The sequence below is a fragment of the Pteropus medius genome, unplaced genomic scaffold, assembly GCF_902729225.1.
Source record: "Pteropus medius unplaced genomic scaffold, Ma_sr-lr_union100, whole genome shotgun sequence".
NCBI classification, from domain to species: Eukaryota; Metazoa; Chordata; class Mammalia; order Chiroptera; family Pteropodidae; genus Pteropus; species Pteropus medius.
Window position 1 is genome coordinate 20,360,285 of NW_024349801.1, and position 17,361 is coordinate 20,377,645.

Here is a 17,361-nt window from a genome sequence, read left to right on the forward strand (position 1 = left end):
AGATCCATTTTTGTCTTGTTCTTATTGAGGAAACGGAGACTTTGAGAGGTTGGATAATATGTCCAAAGGACACATAGTTGGTAAGTGGACAGTCCTTGAACCAAAGTCATTTGATACCTGACGCATCTATCTTAGTCACAGTACTGCATCCAGGGAGGTTTCCCCACTGCTGAACTCGAAGGTAGGAGACTTAGGCTGGACTCCTGATCCTGCCTGCTGTGATCTCAGTTCTGCCATTTTTAGTTGGTTGACTTTTGGGAAGTTATAGTACCTCTCTTCTGTTGCCTCATTAAGAAAACAAACAAACAAATAAAAACTATTAATAACAGTGCTTATGCCATGAGGTTGTTTTGAGAATTGAAGGATATAGTACATACAAAGTAATTTACCCAGTGCCTTGGCACATAAGTACTAAATAAATGTTACCTAAAACTGTTGTTATTGTTCTCACCACTCCTCAGCTTTGGGTAAGTGACTTCACATCTCTGAATATCGTATTCCACATCTGTAAAATGAAGCTTTAATCTTCCCCAGATTATCTTTGATAGAGCCTTGGGGATCACCGTACAATGTAAGATAAACCATGGGTGACCATGCACCCGAGTTTTGTCCCTGATGAGTGATGAATTTTAAGAACATTTGAATTTCTCCTTATCTGACCATCCTATAAAACTCCTTTCTCCTTTTCTTGCAGTGACTGCATTTGTTCTGGTGAGCTATTACACCTTCCTTCCTTCTTACCTATTATTTAGTTCAGGACTATAGTACAGAGGCCTTTTATTTTTTGTTAGTGCTGATTTTCCATGGAAAAGATTAATTGTGGAAGTAAACCACATAAAAAGTAAATAAAAACAAAAAAATTGAGGATGCTTTAAAGAGAGAGTTATATAATATGCAGTTCACCAGAGATTAAAACCTAACAGACAAATTCAGTAGCATTTAGTTCTATCCAGTAGTCATATAGGCAGGGCCTGAGGAGAAGGGGAAGGCTTTGAGTTCTGAGGCTAGAGGGTTGGTCTGAAGTAGGCTCTTTTTATTCCACCCTGAGGTTCACCTGGGCTGCGGCATCAGAGCAGATTATTACTCATCTACATCTCCTTTTGAAATGTCTCCCTGGCAACAACTGTTCTTTACAGAATCAGGAAACCACCTCTTGCTTTTATCTTCAAAGCTCATTTTGGAATTAACTACTATCTCCCATGAGAGAATGACTTAGATTTATTTTAGAAGAGTAGTGATGTCTGTCTCTTTAGTCAGCTTACACACGGCCTTTTTAATATTTAAAATGGTCAGGTGAACCATTCTTGTATTTTGGGATAGTAAGTGCTTTATTTCAACATATCTAAACTTTTGTCTTTAAATCAAAACATTTTTAATTATTTGTTTCCTCTGGGAAAATATACGGAAGGAACTAAAGATATTCATCTGGAGTAGATCACCGTCTTTGAAAACCACTCACAAATCTTACTCCTTTGCTTTCAGAGGAACGAGCCAGAATCTATTCATCAGACAGTGATGAAGGATCAGAAGAAGATAAGGCTCAAAGATTACTCAAAGCAAAGAAACTCACCAGTGATGAGGTAAAACCACATTTATTCAATACTCACAAGCCAGCTCCTGGAATAAAGAGTTTACTCTTTACCCACAATGGCAAATTACATCCCACTCACCTAATTTGGAACCCACCTATGCTTATTCAATTATGTATTGTCTGTAGGTGTTGCAGTGGCAGAGTTGAGTAGTTGCAACAGAAACCTATGTCTTGCAAAGCCTAAGACATTTATTACCTGATTCTTTACCAAAAAAATTTGCTAATTCTTGCCTTAGAGAAATGGGCCTGGATTTCTTTCTTGTTAACCTTACATGAAATATGGAGTCTCTTGGGTCTGCTATTAATCGCCTCTACTTGGCCTTTGTCTCCTGTCCTCAGCACTCTGCAAGGCATAAAAACCAAAGCTCTTGTTCACATAGTTTGGTAAATGTCTTCAAGGAGAAGGCTTGCTTTAATGTTCTACTTATCTCTGTGAGTTCTTACTTTCACTTTATTTTTGGCCTTTGATTATACCTTATTTTCTTGTCCTCACATTGATTTGCTTATGTTTTCACATTATTAGTTATTTTCAATGGGAAGGTTATTTGAAAGATTGTTCTGTAATCCAGGAAATAGATGTTGTGTTCCTATTATTCATGATTTTAATGTATTTTAATATTTTGACCTTCAGTGAACTATGAGCTTCCTTAAGCTCTTTTCTCATGTGAAGCAGAATTTCTGTCTTGCATTATTGTTTGTTAATCACAACATTTAATATTGCCCAATTACTCTTACAAATGGCATGTTATAGAAGATAACTAGACAGAAATTGTTAAATTATTATGCAGCATATTTGTTTTAAATTAGATAGGAAACATCTTAATGATACATTTACAGTGTGTTGAACTGTTGGCAGATGGGAATCCTCATCTAAGCAGATGCTATTTTATTTCTTGGCAAGCAGAAACTGTGAATGAAAATTGAGAGTTTCCATGGGATTTCTCTTTATTCCTAGTATTCTCAGAAAGGAGATTTTAAAATGTGATCCATCAAATCTTTGAGGCTGGTCAATTAGAAACCTGTAACTGCCTGACTTAAAAATGCCTCTGGAAGCCTCCTAGCTGTTTGTTGTAGGAACTGCCCTCTGCCTTCCTCACCGAAACACTCTCTGCCGGGTCTTTCTGTACCCTTTCCTTTCTCTTTTCTGAAAACAAAGGTTTTACTTCTGGCTGGACCTTCCAACTCCTGCCACTGTCTCTCATATTACCCCAATTCAAGTCCTGGCTGTGGGTTATAATGGGAGAGGAGAAAAGGGGTCATACCTGCTCTAGGTCCCTCTCATATTTGCAGATGAAATCCCACCTAAATGCCATGAGCCTGGGTAAGGCCTCTGAGATACAGGGGAGTTTTCAGACCCTGAGTTCCCATACCAGAGAACAACTGTTATCACCAGAGTATTTGATATATGGGGGAAAGGGCACAATAGGTAAGAATGAACTGGATTCTTGGATCTTGGGGCCTACCCTTTACTACTATGTGGTCTGGAGCAAGTCATCTCATGCTTCTGAGTCTGTTTCTTCATCTGTTCAACGGGATTTATGCTTGCCGCCTTGGAAAGATATTGTATTATAGAAACAGATATGAAAAATGCACAGTAACATGTAGTAGCTGAACAGGAAATGCTATTTCCCTTCCCCAACAGGGTCTAAGTTATGAAAGAGGAGAAAGATAGAGCTTTTTAACCTCCCTTACTTTTATAAGCAGTAAAAACTTTAGAAAACCTAAATTAATGGTAGAAAAATGGATAGGAAGAGAAAAATGGGTAGGAAGAGAAAACTGGGGAAACGGGAAAGACCCATGTGGAAAGAAACATGAAGACAATGGAAAGGAAAGTACCCTGGCCCACCCTCTGCTTTCTGTTGGGTTGTAATTAGTTTGTATAGTTGTATAGTTGTCATTTTTGAATCCCTTCTAGTATTTATAGATTTGGAAACTGGCCATGACTTTGACCACTGTTTTTATTCATCTGGTGAATGTTCATATTAAAATAATTTATTTTGGGTTTTCAGAAGTTTATTCATCTCAGAGCTACTTTGGATAAACCTTTCTAGAAATATTCTGTGTTACTTTCTAGATTTTTAAAGATTTTATCTGTTTAGGAAGGTGAACCTTCTGGAAAGAGAAAAGCAGAAGATGATGATAAATCAAATAAAAAGCATAAGAAGTATGTGATCAGTGATGAAGAGGAAGAAGATGATGATTGAAGTACAAAATGTGAAAACTTTATATATTTTATTGTACAGTTTGTTTTATAAATATGATGTAAACATGAGTTATTTTGATTGAAATGAATTGATTCGCTTTTGTGTAATTGTAATAAAAAAATTTTTTAAAAACCAGTCTGCATTCAAGAAATCGACTTTTTCCAAAGCAAGTTGTTTTTTGTTAATGCTTTACACTGAGTCTTAAGTTTCAGTGAATTCCTGCTGCTCTGCCCCATTGTCTTCCTCCTGACCCCACAAAGAAGCCTCTTGGCCAGGGCCAGGTAAGGCAAGTAAGGCATTCTTCTGGGGTGCAGTTTTAAAGGGACAAAAAGAAAAATCCTTCATAATTGTATTAGTTTACTAGGGCTGCTGTAACAAAGAAACACAACCTGGGTGACATAAAACCGCTGAAATATATTCTCTAGTTCTGGAGCGTAGAAGTCCTAAATCGAGGTGTTGGCAGGGCCATGCTTTCTCTGAAGGCTCTAGGGAAGAATCCTTCCCTTTCTCACAGCTTGGTGGCTGAGTTCCAAAGGTGAGCATCGCAAGAGAGTGAGCCAGGTGAAGGCTGTATTACTTTTTCTTGGTATTACCTTTTATGACTAGAATCAAAAGTCACATCAAAATCCACCGCATTCTGTTCATTAGAAGTGAGTCACTGATGGGAGCCCATGTGCATTCAAAGGGACGCAGATTTGACTTCCTGGTGGTAGGAATGGCAAAGAATTTGTGGCTGTGTCTTAAATCCACCACACTTATTTATCTCTTCTGCAGTGCTCTTCTACATACACTAATTTTTCCCTCATGAACGAACTCTACCCCACTTCCTTCCTAGTGCTATTAGTACAGTCTGGGAGTGGTGGCGGTGTGAGGCATACCCTGAAGCTTGGTTAAAGAGAAAGGAAAGTGACACAGAGAAGAAGTTTGTACACCATTGTGTCATTTTCCTAATTCAAAAACCTTTAATCCCTTGCTGTTTCTTAGCAAGTGGCTTTTAAGAACCTTTATTCTGACTTTCCTTTCCAAGGTAACATGATTTTGATTTTGTTTTTTGACTAGTAGACACTTGAGTGTCAGTTATTAAGCTCTTGTCGCTGATCTCCAAACCGACCCTTGTATACAGAGCTTAGCAATGCTTGAGCCAATCACATTTCAGCTTTGCCAGCTGCCTCCTGTTAGGGGGCGCTACAGGAAGATTGGAAGCTTTGCTAACAGAGAAAAGATTGCTCCTTCCTGTTTGTTCATGGAACTTTCTGGGGGCTGCCTGTGGACTTGCAGTTCTGAGGGGGCCAACCAACACTTCACTTCAGCAGAGGTAGTTCCTTCCCACAGCAGCTCAATCAAATTTACAGTCTTACCAAGACTTGGAGAGCCAGCTTCGTTGTACCCCTGAGAGACATCAGTACCAGCTGAATACTTTTCTTCCTCAGGTATGAGTTTTAGCTCCAGGGGGCCCTTTCTATAAGTTTTCAAATTTTCACAATTCCACCTTTTTGTTCCCTCATCTCTAAGGGTGGAAGTTGCTTATTGAATTTGCTACTTCTGTCATCCCTTAGACTTCTTGTAACCTATACTTTTTGTAACCTAATTAAAACTTTAAACCTGATGACAATTTTTTTAAAAATTAAATTCTGTCTGTATAGACAACTGGTATGTTTTCTGTTGCCCAACTAGGACCTGACTGGGTAGTCCAGGACACAAATCCTCAAAGACGAGATTTGTGGATTGGGTTGGGTTTGAATGCAAGTCTGTGCTCCTAACCAATGGGAAACGGGATGCTGGTAATCCATGGTGTGCAGTGGCATCATGCTGACTCAGATTACTCCCTAAGGTTGAGGGCTCAAGTGGCTGCCACCCTTGTTAGACTGTAATGGTTACTACAAGGACTGTGGTGTGGGATGGATACCCTCAGAGCTCAAGACATGGTCAGAGAACCAGTGAGCTTTCATGACAGCCCTAAAAGAATCTCACAGCTTGTAGTCAGAGGGCTAAGGCAGCTGAAAATCAAATACTATATTTAATTATATGGTGACAACTTTCAAGTCTTTTCAAGTGAAAGGGCATTTGATTGAGAAAGGAACTAGGAATGGGGAAATGGCTCAGATAAAGCTGAAAAACTCATATTTCCTAGTCACTCTGAGCCTCCCTTGCCTATGAGAAGTATCTTGCCTCCTTATGTCTGAGGAAACCATTCTTGTTTGAAAATGCTGTAATAACATCACCTGGAACAGTTTTTGTTCTCCGCAAGACTCACTCATCCAACTGATTGCTGACCCAAAAAGTCTGACCCACTTTTTACCAGTATAAACATCACTAGGATTTTGTCATATTCTGGCAAAGAAAGCAGAAACCCTTGACTAAAGAAGAAATAGCGTATACACCAAAAAGATTACAAGATTTTGCTAACATATATAGGAAGAAGTCTGAGGAATATGCATGGAAGTAGATTCTAAGGATGTGAGATGAAAGACAGATTATAGCACTAGTATGAGCCAAATGTACTGATCTGGGTGGATTTATATATTTTGTATTTGGCGTGTTAGCACATAAACTGGACATGACTCTATGCTTGGTTGGTTGACTAAAACTCAGTGGTTGCCTCCATTTAATGAAACCGAGATGCCAAAGCTTCCCTTAGCATTATGTGGAGGGACCCAAAGGCTGAGGGAGATAGGAGTGTTGGGGTGCATATCTCAGGTGACCTGCATACCAACTCTCAACCTCTTCAACTACTTCCCCTGAGGGCCAGCTAAAAACAACAGACATTTAATAAATCTCACATTTTCTGAGGGTCAGAGGTGGCTTAGCAGGGTGGTTCTGGCTCAAGGCCTCTCACAGGATGCAATCAGGACGTTGGCTTAGACTGTATTATCTAACCACTTGCCTGGCAAAGGCTGCCTTATCTAATGGCTGAAGGATCTGTTTCCAAGATGGCTCATGCAGGAGGCCTCGGTTTTTCACCACGTGATTCTTTCCATAGCAGTTTGAGTGTCTTCACATCATGATAACTGGCTTTCTCCAGAGCAAGTGACCCAATAGAGAAAGAATGAAAAGTCCCAATGTCATGGCCTAGCCTCGGAAGTGAGGATGTATTCTATTGATCACACAGACCAACCAAATACAGTGTTGGAGGGGACCACACAAGGGCAAGAATACCAGAGGAAGGAATCATTGGGAACCATTGTGAAAGCTGGCTATCCCAGCAACTTTGCCTTCCACCAACCTTGTCACTTTCCTTCTCCATAGATATTCTTGTCAGGCTTCTGAGGGCCAGGCTCAGGGAGTCAGTTCGAGGTTAGTTTTGTGGAGATTTGGTTCATGAATCTTCAAAATGTGTTGAAGTGGTAGGCTATGAACTATGTGAAGAAATTTTGAGAGAAATTAATACTGTGCATTTCCCCCTAATAATGAAGATTATAGTGGAATCATGGATCTGTTTGGAGACATAGATGACATTTCATCAGAAAGTGATGATGACAATCAACTACCTATTCCAGGACAGCCTGTTGTAAGTACAATCACTACTCTCTACTGGTCCCATTGTTCAGAGGTTGATGGGTCTGACTTTCTCATGTGAAGAGAGGACATGGATAACTGAGGAGCAGTCTGAAACATCTGATGAATGGGTGACTTTCTTAGCGATATTGAAATTTTCTGGGTATTAGAGGGCATAAAAGGAACTGCTCAGAGTGAGGTTGATCTCAAACTTTAGGGGCTAGATGGCGAGGACTCAAAATTTGAAAACGTTTTATTTGAAGTTCTTCAGACCTGCACCAAGAAGTGTGTGCTATTTGACATTCTTCTCTGATTTTAATAGTTACTTAGCCTTGAGGAGTTGTATAATTTCATACTTCTGTTGCTTCTGTTGCTAAATATCATGTTCAAACTAGATATGCCAGCAAAATACACATTTTTGGGGGAGGAAGGAGGTAGATGGGGTAAAAGGGGTCAAATATGTGGTGACAGAAAGAAATCTAACTATAGGAAGTGAACACACAAATAAATATATATATGTCTTACTGTTAAAATGTACAGCTGAAACTTACCAGATTTTGTTAACCAATGTTACCATAAAAAATAAATTAATTAAAAAAAAAAAAGAGTAGACTGAGTCCCAACTCTGCTGCTTATTAGTATGACTATGAGTGAGTGACTTAATCTTTTTGTGCCTCACTTTACTCATCTCTAAAATTAGGATAATAGCACATACTTCATAGGTCATTTATTAATAAGGTTGGTATCTGTTAATGAATAAGTCATGGAGATGTATGTAGTGCATAGCACAGGGAATATTGTCAATAATATTGTAATAACTGCATGGTGACAGACGGTAACTAGACAGTGTGGTGATCACATAAGGTATATAAATGTTGAATCACTATGCTGTACACCTGAAACTAATATACTATTGTATGCCAACTATACTTTAATCAAAAAACTTTTAAATAAAAAAAATATTTTCAAGTGCTTAGAAGAATCTTAGCATTAGTAAATGTTATGTAAATGTCTGTTAAATAAAATATAAAGTAATACTGCTACAAAAAATACACACACACACACACACACATTTTTTTCCAGGTAATGCAGGCTAACAGCTCTTGTTTTCTCTGGTGGGTTTTTTGCTGTTTTTATTGTTGGGGAGAGAGGATAAAATTTTAGGGAGAGACCTGGAGGGGTTGGGGACTGCTTTATCCCTAAACTGGTGTCTAAATTTACTTCCTGTCAAACTTGCATCTGCCTAGTGCAGAGGAGAGCTAAAGTATTTCTAATGTCACTTCAAGCTCTCACATTCTGATTCTTCTCTTAGGTTGAACGTGGATTGCCTCGGGACCAGCAGGAAAAAGAACCAATTTCTGACTCCAAAATGGAAGTAGATATTCCCAGTATCAACTCTGATTTAGGAAATGAATTGTATTTTGTTAAGCTACCCAAATTTCTCATCATAGAACCCAAGTAAGAGGAGTAATTAAAATTTCTTTTTCTCAAGATATTGAATAAAAATATGTAGACTGTAAATATTTTTTCTTATTTAATCATGAGTTAGCTAATCACAAAGATGGGCAAATTCTCATGTAACTCTGAAAAACTAAGTTTAGGATGTGCTGTGGTAGAAAAATGATGAATTACTGGTGTAAGAGAGTTTTAATGCTAATAATTCTTCTAGGATTTTGACACTTTCTTATAAACAGACCACAGCTGATAAAGTATTTTTTACTAGTGTAAAGATTAAAAATCAGAAAATGGGAGTGAAAAAGTTTGCCGGAGAAATTACAAATGTTCAGTGCAAAAGCCAATATGCATCTAGAAAAGAAAGTGATTCTGGACAACAAAATAGTGCTGATTTATATTATTCACAAAGGTGCACTAGTGCAAGCTCTTGTGCAATTAAGCATGACATTTTTCTCAAAAAAAAATGGGAAGACAGATCATGTGTCACCTATACTTTAGAAGACATATTTTATCAAAGGAGACTTTGAATTATTAGTCATATTTGGATTTTATTTCGTGTAATGTGTTTTGAAATCAAATTTCAAGAAAGTATAGTAATTTGCATATTTCCTTGAAATTTTTACATGAAGTGATTTGTCTGATTTTTAACATATTGGTACATATTATAAAGATTATTATTTTATAGTATTAATCATATTTATTACTAAATAGGACTAATACATTAAAAAACAATTTTTAGACCTTTTGATCCTCAGTATTATGAAGATGAATTTGAAGATGAGAAAGTGCTTGACGAGGAAGACAGAACCAGGTTAAAATTAAAGGTATTATTCCACTTTATTCCTCTTTTATTTTTTAAGTTTTTTCTTTTATAAAGTAAAACACAGGGTTAATAACTTGAGTGAAACTTGAGCTTATGAAATGATCTTTTGTGTGTACTGTTCAATCAACAAATACCTGTTTAGGACAAGGAATTAATGTCTTTTTAGAACATTTTTAGCAGAGAAGGTACATAAACTTTTTTTAAGGCTGTAGAATTGTCACTTTTCTGACCTTTTATTTGCAATTGTAATTTTTCAACAGAAGAAAAGATTAAAATTCTTGAAAATTGTTAGTTGCTTCCTTCAGGATAATGGCATCGCTAGGTACATGGAGCTGCCTGCACATTTTATAGTGCTTAGATCCTAGCAACTTCCTTCAATAGAAATATCTCAGGCTCATTATGGAAATTCAGATTATGCACAAAAAGAAGCCTTGGCATTAGGTATTTCCTCTAGAGATGGCCTGGGATGGCAAAGTACTACTATTGCTCTCACAAGGATGTCTTTTTAAATGGGGTTTCATGCGTGCTTCTGCTAAGACCTCCGTGGTAGCAGTGGAAAGGATCCATTTGTATGCTACTTTTGTGATTTGGAGTTCCCTACCAGATGGGTAGGGTAAATTTGAACTAAAAAATAGGGCAAAGCACAAATCTCAGGTTTAAATTTGTTAATTATCTAATCGTATATTCTTTAGAAAAAATTAATGTAATGCTCAGAGCTTCCTTGTCTTATTAGGCTAATGGGCACTTTTTATTTATTTTGTTTTTTTTAGACGAGGCAACTCTTGGTTGACTTCACAGATTGCAAGGACCTTGTCAGCTTACAAACCCTTTTTTAATTTTTTTAAATTTTTTATGTCTACAGCACCTAGTCTTCCTAGGTGGTCTCCCATCCAAGTACTAACCAGGCCCGACCCTGCTTAGCTTCTGAGATCAGATAGGATCGGGCTTGTTCAGGGTGGCATGGCCATAGACTGATGGATACTTTTTTAGTTCTTCTTTCATTGGGTTCCATAGCCCTTCAAGTGGCCCTGCAATAGGCAGAGGTCTCAGTTTTAGCTGCCTATCTCACGTGGACCCAAAGCCTAATCTTCTTCCCCTTGGAGCTCTTTATGTGTATGATAACATCTCCATCCTGCATCGTATTTAGCTTCTGCTTCCACTGCTATGAACTGGGGCTCAGAAAAGATTTAAACAAAACATCTGGTCAGTTTAACCCATATCTTTAGGTATTTGTAGCAGGAGGGTTTCAGTGTGGCCTAATCAGCTATTTTTTGATAAGCTCCTTATGATTTCTTGGCACATGATTATAAGTCACTTGAAAAAAACAGAACACACGGTTCATCACACTGGTTTTCTAACGCCTTCGTGTTTTGAGCCAGGTAGAAAATACCATACGATGGAGGGTACGCCGGGATAAAGAAGGAAATAAAATTAAAGAAAGCAATGCTCGGATAGTCAAGTGGTCAGATGGAAGGTGAGCGCAAAATGCCTGAAGATGAGTGTGAGGTTATTGTGTAGGACCTCATTTTGGGGTCATCTTTCATTAAACAGTGAACAAACTCTAGGCCTCTGACACTACCTGGGAAAACTGAGAGAAATCAATAGAATTGCAGTTACCCTGCTGCACTGGTGGGAGACTTTACAAATGGACCAAGGTACGATTAAATTCATAGTATCTACATATTGAGGTGTGGCCTAATGTTAGCCCCCAGGTGTGAGCTATTAGACATTATACATTGATGTTTTTGAAAAATTGTTTCTGTTTTACTAATGAAGTGGTAGAGATTGGGAAAACGACAAAACGATTATATTTCAAATTGAAGGGAGGATGAATTTTTACCACCTTTTACTTCAAAAGGACATGGGTTAGTTATTTATGGTATATTGCCTTTGTTTTTCTTAGGAATTCAGTATGAGGACAGGGCCATGTAATTCCGTGGCATTTTGAGTGATGCTAACAGGGTAGAATGTAAGTTGTACGATTGGTTTACTAGCCACTCTGATAACTGAGCTATTTCTCGTTTCCAGCCTGTCCCTGCACTTAGGCAGTGAAGTGTTCGATGTCTACAAAGCCCCAATGCAGGGCAACCTTAACCACCTGTTTGTTAGAGAAGACACTGGTCTACAGGGACAAGCCGTCTTTAAATCCAAACTCACCTTTAGGTAACTATTGATATTGTTATTTGCAGTTAAAGAGCAACAGGTTGAGAGGTTGTGCCTAAAGCCTGACTCAGCCCTGACGACATACTTTTGAGGTGCACTTCACCAAGGACCGTGGTCTGGTTCCCATACTAGTTTTCACCTTTACTGCAAGATGCTATTTCTCAGGAAGCCACTTCACGTTATCATACCATGAGACTGCTATATAAACCAGAAGAGTGGTGTGTTGATTCACTTTGATCAGTGCACCTCATAAGAGGCCTAGAAGACTTGCCTGAGCTGCTCTGCACATCCTTTCCCTTTACTGAAATTTACCTGGGAAGCTAGCAGATCATGAGAACTTTGGTTGTGTGCATTTAAGTAGAGGAAAGGGGAAGAGCTAGATGGTGTGACAGGTCGCTGCCTGACCCCAAGCAGACAGATGCTCAGTGCTGTGCACATCTGTGCTGCAGCCCTTTCTCTGGGTGCTGCAGTCCACTCCTCACATCTTCCCTCTGAAGGACACAGCCCTGTTGTCCTTCATGTGGCTGTCCTTGAGAGGGAGCACTTAAGACTCTAATATTGCACACAAGATTTTTCTTAGAAAGTTATGAAAAAGTTCTAAAATCAGATTATGGTAATGGTAGCACAACTTTGTCAGTTAAAAAATTGTTTAATTGTTTATTAGAGTGAGTGAATTTTATGGTATGTCAATTATACTTGATAAATCTGTTGCTGTTTTAGACTGAAAGAGACAGCTCTGAGGTCATGTTTCACTTCTGTGTAAACTTGCGGAAGAGTCTCAGCTCACTAATTTTTAGCTTCCTTATCTATAAAGAGTTAATAACATCTACCTCTGAGGGATATTATATCGATTGTCAAATAATATATATCATGTAGTGTAGAGACCTGACAATAAACGTTGTTCAGATCCAATCTCTAAATGCTCTCTTCTCCAATGGCATCCTACAAGGCAAAGAATTCTGCAGCATGCTGGTTTTTCATTGTGCCCATGATCCATCCACACTGGGATAATATTTGATTGCCCAGCACAATTTCATTCCTTATGTTCCATCTCTCTACAGCCATGCTTTCCTTCAGAGAGACTCTCCTAAGAATCATCCTTTCTTTTCTCTGAAGTACTTAAAATCTGCCTTCCTTTAGTCAGGAATGCATTGCTTTCTGCACCAAGGCCCCATTCTCTTATTATCCCCCTGAGCTATCATGAGGTCGCCCCCCTGCTACTATGACCTGCCTCCTTGCTTTGATTTTTTTCCAATTTTATTCAGATGGAGGGATTCATCTTCAGGTTTTAAATTGTGCCATCCAGGCTCTCTCCTCCCTCATGGAACCAGATTTCATATTTCTTCTAGGATTGTAGTCAGAGGTTTTCTTTATAAAAGCCCTTGACCATGCTGCAGGCCTCTTCTTCCATTCCACTCTCATTTCACCCCATTAGCTTTTCCCAGAAGGTGGGTCAAAGGGAGGAACTTCTTGGGGATCCAGAGAATGAAGGACGTTCAGAAATACCTGAAGCCATGGGCCTGCCTCCCTACTCTGCTCAAGGGGAAGTGGTCATTGTCCATAGCCGGTCGTGCTTTCCGATCATCTCGAAATGCTTGTAACAAACAGACATATTTGTCCATTTTTCGGCAGACCTCACTCTATAGACTGTGCCACACATAGAAAGATGACCCTGCCACTTGCTAATAGATGCTCTGGGACACAGAAGATTAGAATCTTACCAATAGCTGGTTGTGATCCTGAATGCCAACGCACAGAGAAGATTAAGGTATGTTGGCTGTGCTTTATTCTTTTTTTGGGCGGCGGAGGGAGTGGGTATTGAGCTGTGCTTTCGGAATATTAATTCACCATTTATTGCCACAGCTAGTTTATTTCTTGCAGTTATCAGGGAACCAGCTTCACCTTCTAAGTGTGTGGTTAATGAGAGTAATGTCGACTGCTGCTGGTGAGATACAGCAAACCAGACAATCAGGTGCTCTCTCTCCCATCTATGAGATTTCAGAGGAAAACTGATTAAGAAATATAGCCTTTGACAGATATCACAAAATTGTGTTAGCCAGATAGTGATATAGGAAGGTCAAAAGGACATCCCCGACTTATTGGACACTGGCCCTGCTTTGTGAACCCCAATATGTGGAATGACAGGCAGATGGAAGGGAATGAAAGCTCTACTTTGGGGCTCAGGAGCTCCCCCCAACATCTTGTCATCAGGGGCAGTGGGGAGCTCTCTGGTTTGAGGGGACCATGCAGGACTATCTGGGCACTGTGATGGTCTGGGAAAGTCAGGTGTCTATCTTAGGGGTGAATAGAAACAGCCTCCCTTAGGCGTCTGCTGGACGTGGCTATTGCTCAGGCTGGTCGCTGCTCTCTGGGCTCTGACTGGCAGCACAGGGGACGCTGCAGCTCCCAAGGACGTACCAGTGCCAGTTCTGATCAGTGGTTAGTATGAGGGAGCCTTCTGCCTCTTCGCCCTTGTGTTGCCTTCACTTTTTAGAACCAAACAAGACGATCACTGTGGTAACACGTGTAGAATAGAGAGAACGGTAATCTGAGGATATAGTAAATATAGTAAAAGTAGGTTCAAGTGGGTGCAAAAGTAGTTAATTTTTAAGTTAAAGAGTTTATTTGCTTCTTTACAGAAGGAAGAAGAACGTTTGAGGTCTTCTACTCACAGGGGGACAGTCCATCTACGGGAGAAGCAGAACCAGCGGGGGCTGAGAACCCCCTACAAGGACCCCAGCAGTGATGATGATGAGGAGAGCCATGAAGTCATTAAAAGTAAGTACCAGGGGGAACTGGGAAGTGAGTGGGGTGCAGAGGTAGTACTTCATCTCAGAGCCACGGGACCCGTTTCTGCCCTGGTGAGCGCTTACTCCCTGTTCTGCTATTACTTAGGACAGCAGTACAAAGCATCTTATTTTTGTTTTTGTTAGGCCCACTTTCCCACAGAAAAGCTTAGCTGGGAAAATAAGCCACCCCCAAAATAAAGAAAATCAATGAAATCATTTATGTCCTGGAGGAAAATGTATAATAGGCAGTTTGCCTGCTTATATAGTTAAGGACCCAAATAAACTTTGTACATTTTAAAAATGTGTGCTTAAAGCCTCTTGGGTATTTAAAAGTGATCAATCTCTCTGAGCACAAAACTTCTCAAATCTAAGTCATTTCAGCATGTCTGAAAGGTATATATGTATATACCTTCTCATCAAAACTTAAAATTGTTGGCTCTTCAAGAAAAAATGTACAACAGAAGAAAAATTCAGGAACAAATGGGTCTTCATCTTGGAAGGTCAGTCTCATGCCTAGAATTCTTTTGCTTTCAGAGGAACAGGCCAGAATCTATTCTTCAGACAGTGATGAAGGATCAGAAGAAACTAAGTCTCAAAGATTACTGAGAGCAAAGCAACTTACCAGTGATGAGGTAAAAGCAAATTTAATTCTAAGGGGACTGCCCTGTACTCAGGAGCCAACTTCTGAAGAGGAGTTCACAGCCCAGGAGCACAATAGATGTCTATACACTTCACTGAAACTCAGTGAGATCAGTGCAGTAACAGGACGAGGAGTGGCCCAGAGGAGGGTTTGATACCTCTGATAGGTGGCTGTTGGAAGTCTGCTCAGAGACTTCTTGCTGGGTGTAGAAGAGTGTTAGCTTGCAGGGCACACTGGATAGGGTGGGGGATGCCAGGGAGATGGAAAGTCCTGTGAGAACGATGCAGGGCCCTTAGACACACCAAGTCCCAACTGGAGAACTAAGAATAGGTTGAGCCGGGGAGAGCAAGGCCTCTACCATGTTCATTGAGGTAACTGGGTGTCTTTTTCATTTGGGTATAATGGTAGAGGAGGGTTATTTCATTTCCTTGTTAATAAAATCTTTTCCTGTTAATTTTCCTTTTCCACTTATAAGATCACAAGTGCAAAGAAATTTTAAGTCTTAACTATACAAATGAATTACTGTTACTACCCATAAGCCATATTAATTCCTTCAATGTTTTCTGAACACTTAATATGTTCCACTCCAGGTTCTGGATAGTAGTAAACATAACAGTAACAGAAATGTTCAATTAAACATTGGTCACTTGTGTGAGGTGTTCATTTTTCATATAAAAATGTATATATTTAAAACTTTAAAAGCATACTGAAAAAGCACATAAAACACAAGTAGTCCTTTTTAAAAATCAACAAGCTGTAAAATACTGAATTTTACACACAGAAAGTGAAATACTAAGGGAGAGGAATGTATTTCAAGAATAATCAGAGATCTCAGTCAGTATATAGTGAGAAGGAAGTGTCCCTCCAGCCCTGACTGCTGCCCAGGAGGCCTGGCTTCCCACTGCCTCATCTGCTAGAGACAGTGTCTGCACTCGGATCGCCAATGGTGGGTTGAGTTCTAAGGTGAAGGGCTGCCTCCCCCACTGTCAGCTCAGAACTGCATTAGAGAAAATTTCCAGGAACATCTGATATTGAATTTTACCTCTTACTTCTCCTATCTTTTCAGGAGGTAAACCCTCCAGAAATAGGAAAGCAGGGAGAGAAGAGGAAGAGGATGACGGAAGTATGAAAGGTTCACCCATTGTATTGTTTTCAACAGTTTGTTTTAAAACAAAGATAAAAAGTCTTGTTTTAATTGAAATGGATTGTTTTTGAATAATATTAGTTGTGAATAAAAAATGTTCAGAAGCAAGTCTGTGACTTTAGAAAATCCATCTTTCCCAAACAATAAGTTTCTGTTTGCTTTGGGTCTTAGGTTTTCATGCTTTCCTGCTGTTCTGCCCCACCCTGTTTCCTGGCTCAGCCCAGAGGTGAGCTTAGGTTTAGCTCCAGTATCACCTCTTTCGGGATGCCCTCCCTGACCTGCCTAGCTGGGTTTGGGGCCCTTCCGTGCTCTGTTGTCTCTGTTGGCATGGTGCTAACTTTCCATTGACCACACTGCATGACCACTCTTGGAAGAGCAGGTTCAGCATGGGAGGGCTTACTGGACACTGGGTGCTTTGCCAGGTGCTATAGCGGCCTTACCAATTCTAATCAGAACGACCTGAAGGGCTGGGGCTATTATTTTCATTTTACAGAGGTGGAGGTTGGGGTTTAAAGAACTTAAGACTGCTTTCCAAAGCCTTTTCTTCCCAAGTAGAAGAAATCAGCGTTTTTGAGACAGGACCTTCTATGTACAACCACCACAGTACATTACTGACCTTATGGAGAAAGACACCTAAAGTACATACCTGAGATAAACAGCCACCACAGGTTTAGAGAAAAGAGCAGTGGGAAACAAAACACTATATTTAACTTCTGACTTTGTGACTGGTGCAGTAGCTGGAATGTGATAGGTTACCTAATGTTATTGAACCATCGGTATTTTCTTGGGCAAGTTACTTTTCTGAAGTTGGTTTCCTCAATACAGTGGTGTTTGGACTTGACCATGTAAATCCTTCATGATTTAATGTTTATATTTATCTCTGAGAATTGAATACTAGTTAGATATGTTCTGTAAAATGTTTTAAATGTTAAATAGAAAGGGTCGAAGAATGGCCCATCATCTCATCATGCAGAAAAATTGGATTTACATATTTCCCTCCTTTTTATACTTTTAAAGCATAATTTCATGGATGTGTAGTAAACACTTCCATAATCAT

At 39.5% G+C, this 17,361-nt stretch overlaps 2 protein-coding genes and 1 non-coding gene across 4 annotated transcripts in view; 2 read left to right on the forward strand and 1 right to left on the reverse strand.

The window, feature by feature from the left end:
• LEO1 (LEO1 component of Paf1/RNA polymerase II complex) overlaps positions 1–3,930 on the forward strand; it is a 23,686-nt gene extending 19,756 nt beyond the window's left edge. For both annotated transcript variants that reach the window (XM_039889034.1, XM_039889033.1), the window contains exons 11-12: positions 1,483–1,580; positions 3,691–3,930. In XM_039889034.1, the coding sequence (XP_039744968.1) occupies positions 1,483–1,580; positions 3,691–3,795 (203 nt within the window). In that variant the 3' untranslated portion in view covers positions 3,796–3,930. The remainder of the gene's footprint in view (positions 1–1,482; positions 1,581–3,690) is intronic.
• Positions 3,931–4,066: 136 nt separating this feature from the next.
• On the forward strand, positions 4,067–16,757 carry LOC120623093 (RNA polymerase-associated protein LEO1-like). The gene is made up of 9 exons (XM_039889035.1): positions 4,067–7,303; positions 8,603–8,748; positions 9,485–9,569; positions 10,948–11,042; positions 11,597–11,731; positions 13,364–13,499; positions 14,371–14,509; positions 15,055–15,152; positions 16,227–16,757. The coding sequence occupies exons 1-9, from the start codon at positions 7,223–7,225 to the stop codon at positions 16,287–16,289; spliced, it is 978 nt and encodes a 325-aa protein (XP_039744969.1). The 5' UTR covers positions 4,067–7,222; the 3' UTR covers positions 16,290–16,757.
• Positions 10,422–10,540, reverse strand: LOC120581091 (5S ribosomal RNA). Its single transcript, XR_005647149.1, has one exon. It is a non-coding gene; the product is annotated as a 5S ribosomal RNA (ribosomal RNA).
• Positions 16,758–17,361: the final 604 nt, after the last annotated feature.